General features: G+C 48.5%; 1 protein-coding gene across 2 annotated transcripts in view; it reads left to right on the top strand.

Moving 5' to 3' along the window:
• RBM4 (RNA binding motif protein 4) overlaps positions 1-19,171 on the top strand; it is a 28,431-nt gene extending 9,260 nt beyond the window's left edge. Inside the window, exons 2-4 of one of the 2 annotated variants that reach the window (XM_049780209.1) lie at positions 11,785-12,208; positions 15,861-16,551; positions 18,780-19,171. In XM_049780209.1, the coding sequence (XP_049636166.1) occupies positions 11,797-12,208; positions 15,861-16,543 (1,095 nt within the window). In that variant the 5' untranslated portion in view covers positions 11,785-11,796 and the 3' untranslated portion in view covers positions 16,544-16,551; positions 18,780-19,171. The remainder of the gene's footprint in view (positions 1-11,784; positions 12,209-15,860; positions 16,552-18,779) is intronic. The other variant, XM_049780211.1, reaches the window with a different exon arrangement.
• The last annotated feature ends 732 nt before the right edge of the window (positions 19,172-19,903 follow it).

The raw sequence follows: 19,903 nt of genomic DNA on the forward strand, positions 1-19,903 counted from the left end.
CCAAGGAACCTGGGGTGCATAAGGAAAGGGTATTGGAATGACACACTTGCTGCTGCAGGGTTTGTTGGCCTGTTAGTATCCATCATGAGGACTGGAGCGAACTTTCAGACCAAGTGACTTGGATTTCCTCGACCCTCAGTGAATTGATCACCAAAATGGAAACTTCTTATTGTCCATTGTCTGCTGCCCACGTGTGGCCATTTTCCAACTTGACTAATTTGTCTCCACAAAAAAAAAAACCTGTGATCCCAATAAAGCGGTGTGAAGTTTGGCTTCTCAGAAGGGACGTAGGGGTGGGCTGCTTTGTTGCTTCCCCATCTAGCAGATACTTCAGGTCATGATGGGCCTGGAAGTGCTGTTACTGGATCTGGAAAGGAGCCCACCTGGGGTGGGGGAGAAATGCCAAGGCCAGTACCTGGTACTGCCCTGTGCTTGGAGAAAGGGAGGGGAGGCAGTGACACTGTTGGAACCGGGTCTGGGCCACTCTGCACATACCTGGTATTTTGCCTATTAAACATTCTATAAGTGTCCTGGTCTTGCAGTTCCTGCCGTGGCAGATTCCATGCTGTGTGTGGGGTTTCAGGTGTCTTCATGCCAGGCTTACATTTGGAGGTGTCTTGACAGCCACCTACAACGGGGTGAGGTTTGTCATGAAGACTAGGGATGCGGGGATGGGGTTGGAAATGTAGGTTTTTTTTTGTATGTCGTAGGGACTGGGTGGAGGCAGGTTTGAGACCTTGGTAGTAAGTGTACAGTTGGGTTAGTGGTTGGGTGGTGTGACTGCAGGAGAATCTACTGAGGTCCCTCTGGAGAAAGGGTTTTGAGAGTTTTTTTGGGGGGGGGGGATTGATGGGGAAAGTTGTAGCCCTCCAGGTCACATTCAGATGGGGTCTCCCATCCTGGGGAACATCCTAGAAGCTTTTGGTCCATCCATGAGCACTTCCTTGTGGATGCTGAGTTGGGATAATCCAAGGTTAGAAACACTTGCTTGGCTTCTCTGCTTCCTGCTTTGTAACCCTTGTCAATTTTTGCAGAACTGGGAAATGGCAGTGGTTAAAGTTGGTAGGTTTCTGGGTGGAGGAGGTCCCTGGAGTTCCCAGTAAGGTGTTGGGGATACCACAAGATACCAGGGGTTGACCCCAGGGAAGTAAAGCATACCCTTCGGTGCTTTGAATTAGTTCCCTGGCCCCACTAGATTTTGGTCCCATTTTCTGCAGTGAGGCTGGATTGACCAACTGCAAACCAAGCAAGGAGCCTTGCTCTGGTTATTTGCCTAAAATGGAAGTTTGGTAGATGGTTGGCCTGTGACTATGGCCTGTGTGTTTCTTGTGCTTTTAAATGACTTTCTGGCTTTCTCCACTGAGGGTTCTGCTCATCCTGGGACAGCTGTATACTGTGGCTGCAGTTCTTGGGACTGATTCGCCTAGCTGTTGCCTCAACCATTATGCCTCTGGTTGGTTGAACCAGGAGTGACTGCCAAACTTGTCATTTCTCAGTTTCGGATTTGGGCCACACTTCGGTGTTCAGGGGTGGAGTATACTTGATTCTGGGGATTGACCACACAGGAGGCAAATCCCTTAAAACCTGTGATTTGCTCTGATTTCAATTATCCATATCTTCAGGCTTTGCTTGCTGTGGATTTATGATTTCTAGGGTTCTCTAACTTTTGAAAGATTTGAATTTGGTGAGTAGGAGGAGTCATTTAACTTTTTTGTGGGGAGAGTGGGATTTGAGCTCCCAGTTTTGTACATATCTTTGAATTTCTGCCTCAGTCACCTATAACTTAACCTTGACTGGATTTTGGGGATTGATATTGGGGGGTAGTGGACTTTGGGCTCACACCGAGTTATGCATAGGGCTTATTCCTGGCTCTAGGCTCGGATCACTTCTGGCAGGGCTTTGGGGATGATCGGCTGGAGTTGAACACTGGTAGACCTCGATCAGGGCAGGTGCCCTCTCTGCTGTCCTGTTGCTCCTGTTCCACAGAGAGACTGACTGCATTCTTTTCTGTAACCAGATGGCCTGTTCTCATCACTCTGCGCTCAGGTAGGTTGGACCTAGCTGAGATTGTCCAGTAGAACTCCTGTGCTGAGCACTGAGATACCATTGTGGTCTCTATCTCTGGGCTGTCTCCTCTGCCCATCTATGGCTTTATTTTGCTGTCCTTTAGTCTTCAGTTTGTCAGTGGGCGGGGTGTGGGGGTGGGTGGGTGGTGGTATCAGGGGAATTTATTACTAAATTATACAAAAAGGGAATTTAGGGGAAAGCTAACGAGGTACTTGCACAGGGCTGATCCCTGTTCAATTCCTGAGCAAGGAGTTTGGGCAATGAAGAAGATGGATATAGCATATGAAATTTTGTATTTACCTGAATTCTTTTTTTTTTTTTTTTGGTTTTTGGTTTTTGGGCCACACCTGGCAGTGCTCAGGGGTCACTCCTGGCTGTCTGCTCAGAAATAGCTCCTGGCAGGGGGACCATATGGGACACCGGGATTCGAACCAACCACCTTTGGTCCTGGATTGGCTGCTTGCAAGGCAAACGCCACTGTGCTATCTCTCTGGGCCCTATTTACCTGAATTCTATAGGACTAATTTTAAAGACCAAAAGGTAACAATTTCTCAGGGGAAAAGTATTCTTTAAAAACAGGCCACCGAGCCTGCCAGGGGCAATTTTTCTGAGTGCAGAGCCAAGAGTAAACCCTGCGCACTGCTGGGTGTGACCCAAAAACCAAAGGGGAAAAAAAAGGCCAGAGGCCAGAGCCATAGCACAGCGGTAGGGCATTTGCCTTGCAGGCAGTTGAGCTGGGACCGATCTGGATTCGATCTCTGCCATCCCATATGGTCCACCGAGCCTGCTAGGAGCGACTTCTGCACAGAGCCAGGAGTAACCTCTGAGTGCTGCCGGGTGTGATCCAAAAACCAAAATAGGGGGCTGGAGCCATAGCACAGTGGTAAGGTGTTGTCTTGCATGCGGCCAACACAGGACAGACCCCAGTTTGAATTTCCGCATCCCATGTGGTTCGGGGGAGCCTACCAGGAGTGATTTCTGAGCACAGAGCCAGGAGTAACCCCTGAGCACTGCTAGGTGTAGCTCAAGAACAAACAAAAAAGAAACTATTAAAAGCCAGAGCAGGCGCTTACCTTGTATGCAGCCAACCCAGGTTTGATTCCTGGCATCCCATATGGTCTTCCGAGCACTGCCAGGAGTGATCCTTGAGTGCAGAGCCAGGATTAACCCTTCAGCATCGTGGGGTGTGGTCCCCAAAATGAAAAATTTACCAGACCAGAGACTACCAGTAGGTAAGGCACTTGCCTTGTATGCAGCCAACTGAGTTTGATCCCTAGTATCCCTAGCTTAGTATGTCAGCTTCCTTCACTGCCAATAATTACAGGTTAGAATTGTTTTTGTTTGTTTTGGGGCCACACCCAGTGACTCTCAGGGGTTACTCCTGGCTATGGGTACCATATGGGACACAAGGGGATCGAACCGCAGACCATCCTAGGCCATCATGCACAGGCAGACACCTTACCGCTATCACCGCCATTCCGGCCCCACAGGTTAGGATTGGATGTGACATCCTTGGATTGATTTCTCCATACCCCCAAAAGAAAAACCAGGTGGCATAGACTCAAACTAGTTCACTATTTAAAAAGCATTACTGTGGGACTGGAGAATAGCACAGCGGTAGACCTAGCACGAAACTTATCCAGGAAGAACAGTGGTTTGAATCCTGGCATCCCATATGGTCCCTCAAGCCTGCCAGGAGTAATTCCTGAGCGCAGCTGGGTGTGACCCAAAAACCACAAAAAATTTACTGGTAATGGGGGATAGACACAGGTCAATGGTTTGAGTCCACAGTTTGCCTGTGGGAAGCCTGGGTTTGATCCCTAACACTAAATCCTCCCCTAATACTTACGGGAGTGATCCCTGGGTACTGCCTGGTACGGCTCCCCCCAAATCAAACTGCAGTGTGGGAAGTGGCAGGAAACCTTGAGGTTGCTTTAATTTGAAAACTGACTTGAGAGAATCACTTGCCTCTAAAACAGTTTCCTTAGAATTTTTTGGGGGGGTTCACCCACCGGGTGATATTCAGGGCGTGCTCCTGACTCTGCACTCTGGAATCATTCCTGGTGTTGCTTCCTTAGTTGGGACCTTGTAGGATGCTGAAGATTAAACCCAAGTCTGCAGAGTGCTTGGCTTACATGTGGCTGTCTGGGTTCAAGCTCCAACATCCCATATGGTTCCCAAGCACCATGGGAATCCTGGTTCTACCACATACCCGTGTGATTCTGGACAAGTCAGTTTTGCAGGTAAAGTGAAGATAACAGTTAATGTTTGAGGGCTTAACTTTTTAGGCCATATCCATCAGTGCTCACGTTTTTTTTCTGGGCTTTTCGCTCAGATCACTCTTAGCAAACTTGGGAATCATATAGGGTGCTGGGAGTGAACCTGATAGGCTGTTAAGGCAAAATGCTCTACCCACTATACTATTGCTCCAGTCCCAATAGCTAACATTTTTGAATAAGTGCTTTTTTATATATTGATCTTCACATGTAGCATTTATATTTGAAAGAAATTTAGTTAGAGCTGCACCGAGTTGTGCAGGGGCTACTGTTGGCTGTGCTCAGGGAATCACTCATGGCTGGCTTGGGACCCTATGAGATGCTGGAGATCAAACCCAGGACAGATATATATGGCAAGTGCCTTACCACAGCTCTCCAATGGTTTTCGTAATGTAAAGCAAAAACTATATACTGGGAAGTAATTTTGAACTCATCCAGGGCTTACTATTATGCTAATAACACTGTTGGAAGAATCAAGTGGCTAACAAAGGCATTTTTAAAATTATGTGCCTGTGTGAATACGTGTCACACATTACAGCTTTATGGAACACTCCATATAGAGTGGACTTTTGTAATGAGTGGCAGGCAACTAAGAAATACTTGGGACATTGGACTACCTGTATTCTCAGGCAGACCTGTCTTGGGGTCTTTTCTGGGAATAAGGAAGAACAATTTTTGTGGGGTATAAGTTTTGCAAGGGCAGGAGAGGAGGCCGCCGAGTCACTGGTGGTGTGATTGGATGTCCTGCAAGTGTGACTTTCTTTAGTGGTTATCTCCGAACATCATGAGAAGTGCTAGTTTATTTTTTTCTGCTTTCTTGGATGTGTGGGTGGGTGCTTACATCTGATGGTAATGGTCAGGAATTGCTGCTGCTTCTTTTTTTTGTTTTGTTTTTGTTTTTGGGTCACACTCATCAGCGCTCGGGTTCCTCCCAGCTCTACGCTCAGAACTTGCCCCTGGCAGGCTCAGGGAACCATATGGGATGCTGGGATTTGAACGCCGTCCTTCTGCATGCAAGGCAAACACCTTACCTCCATGCTATCTCTCCGGCTCCAGGAATTGCTTCTGGTGGTGCTTGGAGGATCATAAGGGATGCTGGAATCAAAACCGTACATGGAATCAGCCATGTACAAGACTAGTTAGTGTCTTAGCTGCTATACTGTATCTCCAGCCCCAAAAGTGTTTTTTTTTTTTTTTTTTTTAGAATGAGCACTATAATTTATTTTCTAGATTAGAGCTAGTTTATTGGGTCTGCACATGATATGCATTCACATTTGAACGATTTTCATTAAGTTTGGATTTGATTCCCATTGAATTTTAGGCTTGGAACTGTGCCCGTTGTTAGATTTAATGCTTCATGCGTGTGAGGCCCTGGGTTTGATTCTCCATACTTCAGGGAAAGCAAATACTGACTCTTGCTTTCATTTTGCAATTCCATGCATGAATACTGTTGATTGAACACCTGCAGCCAGAAAATATCCTGTGCTTCACTATCAGAATATTGTCTTCAAATGCTTTTTCTGTAGCTTGGTAATATGCAAATTCAGAATAATCAGAATGGCAACAACTGTTAAAGACACATTATTTAAAAATAATCCATTTGGGGTTGGAGTAATAGTACAACAGTAAGGCATTTGGCCTTGCACGCCGCTGACCCAGGATGGACCTGGGTTTGATCCCCAGCGTCCCATATGGTCCCCCAAATCTGAGCGCATAGTCAGGAGTAAACCCTGAGCATCCCTGGGTGTGGCCCAAAAACCAAAAGAAAAAATAATCCGGGGTTGGAGTGATAGCACAGCGGTAAGGCATTTGCCCTGCACGCAACAACACAGGACAGAAGGCGGTTCGACTTCCCACATCCCATATGGTCCCCCGAGCCTGCCAGGGGTGATTTCTGAGTACAGAGCTAGGAATAGCCAACCCGAGTGCTGTCGGGTGTGACCCAAAAACCAAAAAAAAAAAAAATCCATTCAGTCTCATTTCTCATTTTCCATAATTGGGATGACCAAGGGAAAGGATGAGAGAGAAAGAGGAAAGAGGGGAATAGGTGGTGGTGGTGGTGCCAGGGTAGAGCCCTAGACCTTACCACCTGCAAGGCAGGCACACTGCTATTGAACCATGTCCCTGGCCCTAAACCAGAGCTTTCACATATGTATTTTAGGGCCATATCCAGTTGTTTTCAGATCTTACTCCTGGCAGGCTCAGGGGACTATAAAGTGTAGGGGTCCTCTCACTTTAAACAGGGGATTAGTTCACTGTTCCTCAGACCATGGGAGGGCCAGACTATAGTTTAAAAAAAAAAAAACAATAATGCCTGTAGGCCTTTTTTTTTTTTTGGGGGGGGGGCACACCCGGCAGTGCTCAGGGGTTACTCCTGGCTGTCTGCTCAGAAATAGCTCCTGGTAGGCGCACGGGGGGGGGGGGGGGGACACGGACCATGTGGGACACCGGGATTGGAACCAACCACCTTAGATCCTGGATTGGCTGATTGCAAGGCAAACGCCGCTGTGCTATCTCTCCGGGCCCGCCTGTAGGCCTTTGACTTCTGCCTGTGATTGAGAGGAAGAGGGGAGTCTGAGAGAGTGGCACACATTCTACACATGAGCACTGTGGGCCTTGGACAAGTTGGCTGCGAAGCAGGACAGGCAGCAACAAAAACGGGGGGTGGGGTGGGGGAAGAGATAGATGGAGGTAAGGTGTTTGCCTTGCATGCAAAAGGTCGATGGTTCAAGTCCTGGCATCCCATATGGTCCCCCAAACCTGCTAGGAGCGATTTCTGAGTGTAGAGCCAGGAATAACCCAAGTGCCGCTGGGTGTGACCCAAAAACCAAAAAAAAAAAAAAAGGCAAAACAAACAAAAAAAGCAAAACACAACAGTGGACCAGATAAAATGTCCTTGTCCCACATATTGGCCATGGGCTGCAATTTGAGGACCCCTCAACCAGGGATGGAACACAGGTCAGGGTGTGCAGGGCAAGCTTTCCTACTCACTGTCCTAGTGCTCTGGCCCCAAGGTCTGTCATTTACAAAACCTTTTATGCAGGGGTCTCAAACTCGCAGCAAACGGCCCTCCGTACATTTTGTGGCCCTGCCCTAGAGGAATCTTTTTGTTTTGTTTTAGTTGTTTGGGTCGAATCCCCCAATGTTCAAGGCTTACTACTGACTTTGCACTCAAGGATCACCCCGACTTTGCGTCCTGCGGCCCCCAGGTAAATTGAGTTTGAGACCCCTGCTTTAATAATGGTTTATGCACATTCCAATTTGGAATCATCCTTGTCCTTACTTGGATATGTAAATCTATCTTTTTTTTTTTTTTTTTTTTTTTTTTTTTTTGGTTTTTGGGCCACACCTGGTGGTGCTCAGGGGTTACTCCTGGCTTTCTGCTCAGAAATAGCTCCTGGCAGGCATGGGGGACCATATGGGACGCCGGGGATTCGAACCAACCACCTTAGGTTCTGGGTCGGCGTTCGCCTCTCCGGCCCCAAATTTTTCTTTTTATACATTGTCTCGTTTTCTCTTGTGGAACTGAAACTACTTAATAAAGATAAAAACGTTTAAGACCTGGGCTTGCTCCAGCGTACTGAATTCAGTGTGGCCCCCAAACCAACCAAACAACAAAATAAATGATTCACAAGGGACAAATTGAACCAAAAACCCCTGAGCTTTGCCTGATGTGACCCAAGATATCTTCCTACCCAGAACTTGAGAATTATGGGTTAAGGGACTTTTATTGCAATGCTCTGTGTTCAGTTCTCACCCCACCCCCTCAATCTTTTTTTTTTTTTTGGGCCACACCTGTTTGACGCTCAGGGATTACTCCTGGCTATGTGCTCAGAAATCGCCCCTGGCTTGGGGGGACCATATGGGATGCCGGGGGATCGAACCGCGGTCCGTTCCTTGGCTAGCACTTGTAAGGCAGACACCTTACCTCTAGCGCCACCTTCCTGGCCCACCCCCTCAATCTTACTTCCATTTTTCTTGGGGTTTTTTTTTTTGGTTTTTGGGTCACACACCGGCATGGCAAGGAGTCTATCCTGGCAGGCTCAGAGGGACTATATGGGATGCCAGGATTCGAAGCAGGGCCTGTCCTGTATTGGCTGTGTGCAAGGCAAACTACCTTACCACTGTGCGAGTGCTCTATTTTTAATGTTAAAATTTGAAATCCTGGGAGCAGAAACTTAGAATATTGGGCTTGGGGGTGTGGCTCGCAGCAAGTATGCACTGCAGGCGAGAGACCTGGGTTATTCGCTGGCACCACAAAGGAACCCAGCACACTGGGAAGTCATTGGCATAGATGGCCCTGTGGCTTTTGAGCACCTGCTTCTCCGAGAGGAAGGCTGCAAAGTACTAGGTGACACTTGTTTTTAATATTAAATGTCAATGTTGCTTAAGCTGATGATGGCCTGGAAATCCAATCATTCCTCATCTTTTTTTTTTTTTATCATTATCTCCTGTTTCATTCTTCCACTTGTTAGAATTTACCAGTAGTAATTATTTGCTTGCTTATTCTGTGCCATGTATTAACACCGAAGGTCTGAGGAACAAGAATTGGTTCATTGAGGAACAAAAAGTATTGCTGGATCAGGGGGTGGGAGGAAGGCAGCAAAATGAAGTGGTAGGATTTCAGGTGCTAGGTAAGTAATTTGGGAAATAATGCACGGTAATGAATAGTTACATGGTACATTCTGAAGGTTTGGGGGGGGGGTGTCTTTAGATAATGGCCAGGGAAATATTTTAGTCTGAATGGGTTTGGCACCAAAAGGCCAAGGGAGTTGGGGAGATGATTTCAAGGATTGTAATGTGTGTTTCTCTTGGGAGGCCTGGGTCTAATCCCCTGGGTACCCATGGCATCTTGGGCACCTTTGGGCATAGCCCCAAAACAGCACAACAAAAGATGGTTGTTAAAGCAGAATTAGTGTAGGGAGGCAGTACTGGACGGCTGGGGACATTATTGTAAAAGTGGAAGGTTTTGACCAGAAGCACACTGGAGCGGGATTATGTTAGTTTTTGACTCGGCTCTTAAAAGCACAGGGGGTGGTGGGGAGACTTAAGATGGTTCACTCAACTGGATGCAATTATAAAAGCAAAAGCACGCTGAGAGTTTCTAAGAGATAATCAGGGAGCTAGATTTTGGAGTCTGGGTGAAGTATATCTGCCTGAGGGCTCAAGTCCAAGTTTATGCCTATGAAGCACTCTTAGTTTCATAGCTGAGTTGGTCTCAAAAGCTTTTATCTACAGGCCTGTTGGGACACAACAGAGTTTGGAAGAGGAAATTGAACAGAACCCAGGAAATTTGTATACCGGATGCCCTGTGCTGCACAGATTGAGTTGTGGCCACCTAAAGGAAAGGCAGCAATTGGTTCTTAATTTCCTCAGTCTGGGAATCAGCATGCCCAGTGAAAATGGACCAACGTCTGTAAATGTGTCTTTTTTTTTTTTTTTTTTTTTGGTTTTTGGGCCACACCCGGTAACGCTCAGGGGTTACTCCTGGCTATGCGCTCAGAAGTTGCTCCTGGCTTGGGGGACCATATGGGACACCGGGGGATCGAGCCGCGGTCCGTCCAAGGCTAGCGCAGGCAAGGCAGGCACCTTACCTTTAGCGCCACCGCCCGGCCCCGTGTAAATGTGTCTTTTGACGTCCTTAGGTTCCTTTTCCTCACCTGAGAGCAAGTTCTCGACTCGGTTTCATCAGAGTTGGTTACTTAAGGTTTTAGGCTTACTCCCCTACCCGAACTTCATTTTTTCTTGTTTTGGGGGCTGGGGGCCCACTTAGCTCAAAGGCTCAGGGCTTCTCTCCTGGATCTGCACTCGGGGGTCACTCCTGGCTGTGCGAGGGGACTGACTATATGGCACGCTGGGCAAGCCCTCTGCCCACGGTCCATCTCCAGGCCCTCCGCCCGCAAAGCTTGCGCGGCCACCCGTGTCCAGGGCATAGGTCCGCCTCGTGCTCGCGACCAAAGCGCTGCTTCCGAACCGTTGTCTGCTCGCTCGTAGGTGGGCCCTGCCCCGCCCCGCCCTGCCCTCCCGCCCCTCAGCTCCGCCTCCAAAGCTCCTGGCGGCGGAAGGCTCGTTGCCCGAAGAACACGGGATGTGAAGAAGCCGGAGTCGAGGAGGACGATGTCGGACAGCTGGATGCTGGGGAAAGCGGCTGTGGTCTGGCTTCGGAGCCGGTGCTCTCAGGGTTTCGGCCCGACGGGCGCTGCCCGACGGCGCCCCTCAAGCGAGGCGAGCCCCGGCGCAGCTGGAGGCTTCTGCTCTCAGGGGGGCGGGGTCCGCTTCCCTCGAGGAAGCCCCGCGGGGCCGCGAGCCGTCTTCCGGGGTTACTTTGGGTCCGCCTCGGCGGCCGCTCGCGAGAGCCCGGCTGCGAGGGGAGGGGGCGGCGGAGCGTAGGGACGGCGGCCGGGCGCAGAAGGCAGCCGCGGGACGCGCACCTCGACGACGGAAGCGGCGAGACGTGGAGTTCGCAAAGTTGGCGCCGCGCATCGAGAGAGAGACCGAGACGCCGCTCCGGGCCGAGGCTCCCTCTGCCTGCTGGCGGTCCGAGCCCGGCCGGCCGGCGAAGCCTCGGCGCGTAGTCCCGCCCCCACGCCCACCTCTCCGCCCAATCAGCGGCCGCGGTTCGGCGAGGCCGCCGCTCATTGGCTCTCGCCCGCGGCGCGACGGCTGCCCGGCGTTTCCTCCTTTCCCGGCCCCCTCGGGTGATTGGCGTGCGCGCGAGCCAATCGCGGCGAGGGTCGGGGGAGCGCCCGCCTCGCGCTGCGCGGAGCGGCCAATCCCGTTGTGGGCCGCCCTCCGTTTACCCAGAGTCCTCGCCGCGGCCGCCGCCATCTTAGCGTTTTGTCAGAAGCGTCCGCGCCGCGAGGGAGAGAGAGCGAGCGAGCGAGAGAGAGAGCGAGCGACCCCAGCCGGTGCCGTGCGGGTGAGCGCCCCGGCCCTGCTCGGCCTCGCCCGCCTCGCCGCTCCGGGCCCCGCGCGCGGCCGCCCGCCCTGTCCCCGAGGCCGCCTCGCCGGCTCGGTTCGGCTCGGCTGGGCTGGGCTGGGCTTCGCGCGCGTGAGAGCGGAGCTGACCGGAGCGACGGGCCGCCCAGCCCCCACGCCCGCCGCCGTCCCCGGCTCCGTCCGGGCGGGCAACTCGGCGGGGGCAGAGCCGCGGCCGGCCCTGGTCTCGGGGCGAGAGGAGGCGCCGGGCGGCGCCGGGCACGCGCGCGCGTGTGTCCGTCCGTGCCCGACCCCTTGTCCCCAGCGCTCCCGTGCGCGCCGCCCGCCTCCGCCGTGTCCGAGGCTGGGCCCGTAGCGGACACTTACTGTGCTGCGGGGCGGGGCAGCCCGTGCGGTCCGCGGGGTGCGGGGGAGGCCCCCGGGAGGGGGAGGAGGCGGCGGCCCGCGCCGAGGGGTCGGAGGCAAAAGGGCCCGTTGGAAACTCTGTTCCCTCCTCACGCAGGCCGCGTCCGAGATGGTGAAGCTGTTCATCGGCAACCTGCCCCGCGAGGCCACCGAGCAGGAGATCCGCGCCCTCTTCGAGCAGTACGGCAAGGTGCTGGAATGCGACATCATCAAGAACTACGGCTTCGTGCACATCGAGGACAAGACGGCGGCCGAGGACGCCATCCGCAACCTGCACCACTACAAGCTGCACGGCGTCAACATCAACGTGGAGGCCAGCAAGAACAAGAGCAAGGCGTCCACCAAGCTGCACGTCGGTAACATCAGCCCCTCGTGCACCAACAAGGAGCTGCGGGCCAAGTTCGAGGAGTACGGGCCCGTCATCGAGTGCGACATCGTCAAAGACTACGCCTTCGTGCACATGGAGCGTGCCGAGGACGCCGTGGAGGCCATCAGGGGCCTCGACAACACCGAGTTTCAAGGTGAACCGCTCACCCTATCCCCTTTGGGAGAGAGAGGCCCGCAGACCACGGCTTTGCACAGAAACCAGGTCGCTAAGTAAAGGGAAGGGTGAGGTCACGCCACAGCTGTTACGTGGTTGATGGCCGGGAATTAGGTGTAGGTGATGAGCCTTAATGGAGAATGCTTGAGACTCGGTGGCTTTATCCTGGGCAAATGAAATGGGGCTGCACAGGCCTTTGGGGGCTTAAGTTTGCAGACCCTAAAACTAGTTAGTTCAGTGGGTACAAAAATGCGGATGATTTCTCTAGCTACCCGGGTCAAGGGAGGGCTGGTCATAGAACGTAGCAATTAGCTCCATTTATTGCCTCACCGATGCCAACTTTTGAGTTACTTGACATTGTACAATTTTCAGAGACTGGCAAAGGCAGCTTCAGTAACACTCGGGAGCTGAGTCCCTGTTAAGAGTCCTCATTTAGACCCCACTCAAATCTTAGTAAAGATAAGTCTTTAGCTAGTCATTGTCTCTAAAGGATAGAGCTCTTGTTTTCCTGTTACCCTGGTACCAAGTTCTCTTTTGAGAATGAGACGACTCAGAATTAAAAGGCTAAATTCAAAGATTTCTGGGGAGATTTTCCAACTGGGCGCGGGGGGGGGGGGGTTATGATGGCAATGTCTTTCACTAGACAGAGCAGCTAGAAGGGTGTTAGATTTAAAGCCTTGACTAGAAGAATTTGTGTGTCTGGAGGCTGTATGAATTACCGAGTGGATTAATAATTTGGCATATGTTTACATGGCTTAAGATCTAAATTCTGCCACAGTGGCAGTTGTAACAGGTGTGATGACCATGGTGAGTGAGTCATCTTACTTATTCCCTTTGGATCCCCTGTGTTTGTAAAGTGCCCTTTTTGCTTCGCTGTAGCTACTTCCAAATTATGGGGTATTCCTTCAACATCTTGCACATTTTTAACCTACATTCTTTCTAGCCAAATAATGTCCAAACAAATGTCCTCAACTTTTCCCGATCGTTCCTCTTCCCTAACCATTGCTGTTGTCTTTGGTATTGATTTCCTTTGACTTGAATATTTCTTGTGGCTGGAGGTATTTGATCTTTATTCCCTCAACAGGTGCTCTGTGTCAAGGGTATTGTGGTGCATTAAGGAGAAGAGTTCCAGGTCTCAGGTCTAGTTTGTTTTCCTGTTTTAATTGGCAAGTTGAGGATTATTTTGAGTCAACAACTTAATTGGGAGCAAAGGTTGCTTGTGGTGTGACATCTAAGTTTTGAGCAGTCTTCTCCATGTCAGAAGAGGTGCTGGTGTGATAAAGACTGCAGTAATTTCAGGACAGATCCTTACAGCATATTTCTGGGCAATTGAATTCCAGACTTTCTGAGGTTACTTTTGTCCTTGTGTACCTTTCTATTATTATTAGTTTGTACTACCTATTAGGTGGTATATAGATTAGTATTATAGTCTTTGTCTACCAGCTTATAAGTTTTAGGTCTTCTCTTTGTTTAAAGGATGCCTGTTTTCAGGTATTTTGTAAGGCTTCGCTTTGGAATTTTCCAACTTTGGAATCAACAGCCCATAGAACAGGATAGGATGTTCATTTTAAAAAATTATGTCTTAAATTTATGTCTTAAATGTTCACTTGTTAGATTTGTTTTGTATTCAAGGAGTCCCATGGGTAAATGCCAGCGGAACAGAGGTTAGCACTTTTTCTTTTTTCTTTAGCTTCATTGCATTTTTTTTTTTTTTTTTTTTTGATTTTTGGGCCACACCCGGCAATGCTCAGGGGTTACTCCTGGCTATGTGCTCAGAAGTTGCTCCTGGCTTGGGGGACCATATGGGACACCGGGGGATCGAACCGCCGTCCGTCCAAGGCTAGCACAGGCAAGGCAGGCACCTTACCTTTAGCACCACTGCCCGGCCCCAGCTTCATTGCATTTTTTTTTTTTTTTTTTTGGTTTTTGGGCCACACCCGGTAACGCTCAAGGGTTACTCCTGGCTATGTGCTCAGAAGTTGCTCCTGGCTTGGGGGACCATATGGGACACCGGGGGATCGAACCGCGGTCCGTCCAAGGCTAGCACAGGCAAGGCAGGCACCTTACCTTTAGCGCCACCGCCCGGCCCCTTCATTGCATTTTTAAGCTTTGACTCATAACATACACTTTACTGGGTAGAATATTTGAAATAGTGATTTTTTTTTTTTTTTGTTTTATCCTATCTTTTCCCTTAACTGGCATTGCAGAACCTAACATTAATTTGTAGGTAAAATTTTTGTTAAATAGATGACCTGTTGATTGTCTCCTGGTTCTAAGTACTTACTACTTTACATATACATGTAAGTTTTTTCTTTTTGTTTTCTGGTGCTTAGAAATTGCTTCTGGCCCAGTGCTTGCTGGTCACTGCTGTTAGTGCTGGGAGGTTTTAAGTTCTGCTGGTGTGGGATCTCTGCCTCCGAGAACACTTTTTAGATGATCAGAAACAGTACTTTTCACTTGCAGGATCAGATGAATTTTCATCGACATATAGTAATTGTTTTAGAACGCTCAATAGACTTGAATGTATGTCTTGCACCTGAGGCCTCAGCTTGACCACTGGCACTGAAGATGGTCCCGGTCCCATGAGCACTGAACAGCCCAGGTGTTGCGTATGTATTCCACTACTCCCACATGTTTTTATCACCTCAGGTCCTTTATTGTGGTAGTAAAAGTACTCTCATCTTGCTAAAAATTAAATTCGATTTACTGACGACTGGCTTCCACTGTTTTGAGTTTTTTTGGGGTGTGGGGGCACACTTGATCTGTTTAGGGCTTATACCTGGCTCTGCAATCAGGGATCTCTCCTAGTGGTGCTTTAAGGGATATGGGGGACTGAATCTGGATCTGCTGCGTGCAGAGCGTGCACCCTGCTTATCTGTGGCCCTACTTTCTCCTTTTTGCCCCATTCCTCTTGCTTTTCTTTTTACAGTTACCTTGTAAAGTGCCTTCCCTGTTACTTTGTGGTTTTTACCTTTTTGGCCCAGTTTTTTTTTGGGGGGGGGGTCAGTAAAAGGTAGCTAGTTGTCAGGTTGTAATGGATCCTTGTTAGAAAGATGATCAGAATGGGCAAATTAAAGGAAAAGGATTTTGTGTCCCATCTTCCTTACATTCATGAGGTGTCCCCCCCACCCCCAAATCTTAAAACTTACCATTCTCAGTCACCAATTTATTGCTTCGAGGTCTGTCAGTGACAGCTTGAGTCTTCTGTTTTGGAGGTAGCATTGGGGTTGAGGGACTCTTTGTTCTTCTGCTGATGTGTGCAGCAGTCTTGACCCACAAGCCAAGTGGCCTCAGTCTTGTGCAGTGCTTTCTTTAGGTGATTTCTTCTGTCTCTAGAGTTATTCGTTGTCCAGTCACTTGACAAAGGATGAGATGCTTGTTTTTGAATTGAGGTTTTCTTTCATAAACATTAAATTAGTGTTAGAATCGATAATTCTTTCCTTAATTGACCTTTGCCTGAAATTGGGTCATAATAAGTTACATATTGGATTTTTAAAAAAATCTTTTTGGCAATGAGCTCTGCATTAGAGTTGAGTACACATCAAGTCGTTGCTAGGATCACAGTGTCTGGGGTAGGGGCTGGGGCTCTGACTAAGCGTGATGGCAACACTTCTTGCGTCTGTTTCTTCAAGGCAAAAGAATGCACGTGCAGTTGTCCACCAGCCGGCTTAGGACTGCGCCCGGGATGGGAGACCAGAGCGGCTGCTATCGGTGCGGGAAAGAGGGGCACTGGTCCAAAGAGTGTCCAATAGATCGTTCGGGCCGCATGGCGGACTTTACCGAGCAATATAATGAGCAGTATGGAGCAGTGCGTACACCTTACACCATGAGCTATGGGGATTCATTATATTACAACAACGCTTACGGAGCGCTCGATGCCTACTACAAGCGCTGCCGTGCTGCCCGGTCCTATGAGGCAGTGGCGGCTGCAGCTGCCTCCGCGTATAATTACGCAGAGCAGACCATGTCCCAGCTGCCACAAGTCCAGAACACAGCCATGGCCAGTCACCTCACCTCCACCTCTCTCGATCCCTACGATCGACACCTGTTGCCGACCTCAGGAGCTGCTGCTGCTACAGCTGCTGCTGCTGCTGCAGCCGCTGCTGTGACTGCAGCTTCCACTTCATATTACGGGCGGGATCGGAGCCCCCTGCGTCGCGCTACAGGCCCAGTCTCCACTGTTGGAGAGGGCTACGGTTACGGGCATGAGAGTGAGTTGTCCCAAGCTTCAGCAGCTGCGCGGAATTCCCTGTACGACATGGCCCGGTATGAGAGGGAGCAGTATGCGGATCGGGCGCGGTACTCAGCCTTTTAAAGCTTGAGGTGAGAGCGGTGGGTTGTCCTCTGTTGTGGTTTTACCATCCCTCCTGCAGCCTATCTCATAGGCTGCCCTGCTTGCTTGCTTTGGCGGGATCAGGACAGGGTTCCTAGCATGGTTCAACCTCAAGGGAGAATTTCTTGAGAAACAACCTTCTGAAATATGTAAACATCTTTAACCCTCATGGCTATTTTCCCAGGACTCCTACTAGTGGAAGTAAAATTCTATTTATACCTAGAAACAAACACAAGATGATGTGATGAATCTTGGTTCACGATTATGTGCTATAATTGAACTGAACCTAGAACCCAGACACTCAGACCCAGGTGTGCTGTTTCTCGGAGCTTTGTTGAAATTTTTGGATGTGACACAATATTAGTGTCTAGCAATTTACTGTTCTGCATCGTGCTAGGTGAAGGAGATCTGATAGGATTTGCTCAAAAGTCCAGTTAGTCAACTGATCATCGCTGCTTAGGTCCCAGTCACCATGAAGACTCAAAATTGCATCCTCTTAATCTTGAAGCAGCATATTCCTGAACAATTTACTCTCTCGTTATGAATTTTGTAGAAAAAGTAACGGTAAGTTGGGGTCGAAATAATCATCTTTTTTTTTTCTTCAAAAAAGGTACCTTCCGTTTTATTAAAATTGAATTAAACTTGAGAACTTGGAAACAGACTTGGCCAACTTCTCCACTCAGCTCAGATTCATTCCCTGGAGAACCCATTCCATTGCTTTATCTAGGAATTTGACCTGTAGAATTTATTTGGTCCCTTTATTTATTTTTAAGATAAACTGGACCTGTAGAATTTATTTGGTCCCTTTATTTATTTTTAAGATAAACTGCCCCCTCAATACTAGACTTGAGACATCATTCCACTTCAAGGTACGTGGTAATTTAAATATTCACGAACTGCTGTTAAGTTTGTTCTAAGTCCAGGCTAGGAGTCTGCCTGCTTTAAGCACTGGCTCCCTTTACCTATACTTCTGGTTATCAAATAACCCCCTAGACACACACCTCTACCTACTAAAGTCTTCAGGTTTTGTCCTCTAGTACACATTTTGAGTCTCGTTATCCATTTGACATCTTAATTTGATGCTTGCCAGCTTTAGTACTGAAGGGTGTGGTCCTCAGTGCCCTTTGTTTTTTGAGTACCCCTGGTGTGCACCAGACATGACAAGACAAGGAGCTCCTGTTATCTTTGCAGATACGGCAGAAGGTGAGACCCAACAAGGGTCAGGGGTAGGATATTCCTCTTGGGATGGAAGAAACTTGAATGACTTAATGTTGGTTATACACTCTAATCCTGTCATTTTAGTTGCTTCCTTAGGCAGAATTGGGTATTCTTAGGTCTTAGAATTTGTTCTATTGATGCTGTATTTTGTTACTTTTTGCCTAGACCTTCTTTTTTTTTTTTTTTTTTTTTTGAGGGGGCGGTAGTTTAGGTCACACCCAGCAGCGCTCCGTTACTCCTGGCTCTTCGCTCAAAAATTGTTCCTGGCAGACTCCAGGACCCTATGGGATAGATGCCAGGAATTGAACCAGGGTCCATCCTGGATTGGCCGCGTGCAAGGCAAATACCCTATCACTGTACTATTGCTCCGGCCCCCCTTGAAGGGTTTTTGTTGGACCTTGTGACTCCCAAATTGAGATACTAATTTGATCCTATAGAGCTAATCCCCTGAACTCCACTGATATGTCATTCCAAATACAGTGCTTTGCTTACTTCTTGAAAGACAAAAAAAAGAATAAAAACCCAGTTTGGATTTCCTTACTTTTTGGGGTTTTTTTTTTGGGGGGGGGAGGGGTTCACACCTGGCAGCACTCGGGTTACTCCTGGCTCTATGCTCAGAAATCGCTCCTGGCAAGCTCGGGGGACCATATGGGATGCCAGAATTCAAACCACCATTTTTCTGCATGCGAGGCAAACACCCTACCTCCATTCTATCTCTCCGGCCCCTAGATTCCCTAACTTTCAAGTTATTTTCTGACCTTCAAGCCCTTTTTCCATTGATTTACCATTGGTTTAGAATACTACTATTTAAGTTTTAGGAGTATTTTTCTCTGCACACCCACCACAAAATTCTAGTGCCCTTAGCATGATCAGATTGACTCCTGACAGCTTTTTGAGATTGATACTGGGAAGGACAAATTCCCAGAATTGATAAAGATGCTCTTTGAAGTTGGAAGTGGGAAAGCCCTTTTGAGCTTTGCTGTATTGTGCTCTCTTTCAGGTGGGATGTGTGTAGGCTGAAATTTCGAGCGGCGATTTGTCATGAGATACACCTTCAAGGTACCCATCTCCGGGACATTCTCGGCTCTGTTCGTTCAGTCCCTCAGGAACCGTGGACCTTAATGAGCTTGCTCACTCAGTTCAAACCTCCTCTTCCTTTGCTCCTGTTCTTCCTGTACTTGTGTTCTTCCGTAGCTTCCTGTTCATGCTCTGCCCTTCCTGCAAGCCTCATTGTGTGCAGGAGCTATGGTAGGGGACTGTCCCTGCCTCCTGTTTTCATGAGTGTTGGATTCAAAAACTGAGAAAGTTACAACTCCTAAATCTTTGTGGCAGATTATTATAGAATTGAATGACATTTTCTTTACAGTGAAATAAATTGTTTTTCAACTTCGGGTACTTGTATTCAGAGTTCTTGCTTGGGTATATGTCTGGAAGAGATTGGGGTTGATGTACAGTTTTGACATTGAATTGGGGTGACCCTCACTGCACTCTGTTCTTGGTGGTGATTCAGAGCCACTGAGTACTAACTCCACTTAAGTCATTTTGTGATACAGCTTTTTCCCTATTTGAAAAGTAATCTCATTCTGATCACATTTAACTTGGCTTCCAAGAAAGAGTTCTTGGGAAAGAGGGTTTTAGTCCATTGTACCCTCTTGATTCCTTTAAGGAGAAATAACAGCTGTTGTCTCAGTATCCTCTTCCTTCTCTGGTCCACTAAGACAGTGTTTTTCAACCTTTTTTGTGCAAAGGCACACTTTTTTCATGAAAAACAAAAAAACAAAAACAAAAACAAAAAAAAACACGAGGCACACCACCATTAGAAAATGTTAAATTTTAGGGCCTGGAGAGATAGCACAGCGGTGTTTGCCTTGCAAGCAGCCAATCCAGGATCAAAGGTGGTTGATTCGAATCCCGGTGTCCCATATGGTCCCCCGTGCCTGCCAGGAGCTATTTCTGAGCAGACAGCCAGGAGTAACCCCTGAGCACTGCCGGGTGTGGCCCAAAAACAAAACAAAAAAAAAAAAAAAGAAAACGTTAAATTTTAACTATGCCTATATTGACTATATAAAGTAATTCTCTTGAATAGGAATCAAGCAAATAGTTTTATAATTAGTTTATTATGAA

The sequence above is a fragment of the Suncus etruscus genome, chromosome 9 (assembly GCF_024139225.1).
Source record: "Suncus etruscus isolate mSunEtr1 chromosome 9, mSunEtr1.pri.cur, whole genome shotgun sequence".
Classification (NCBI taxonomy): Eukaryota; Metazoa; Chordata; class Mammalia; order Eulipotyphla; family Soricidae; genus Suncus; species Suncus etruscus.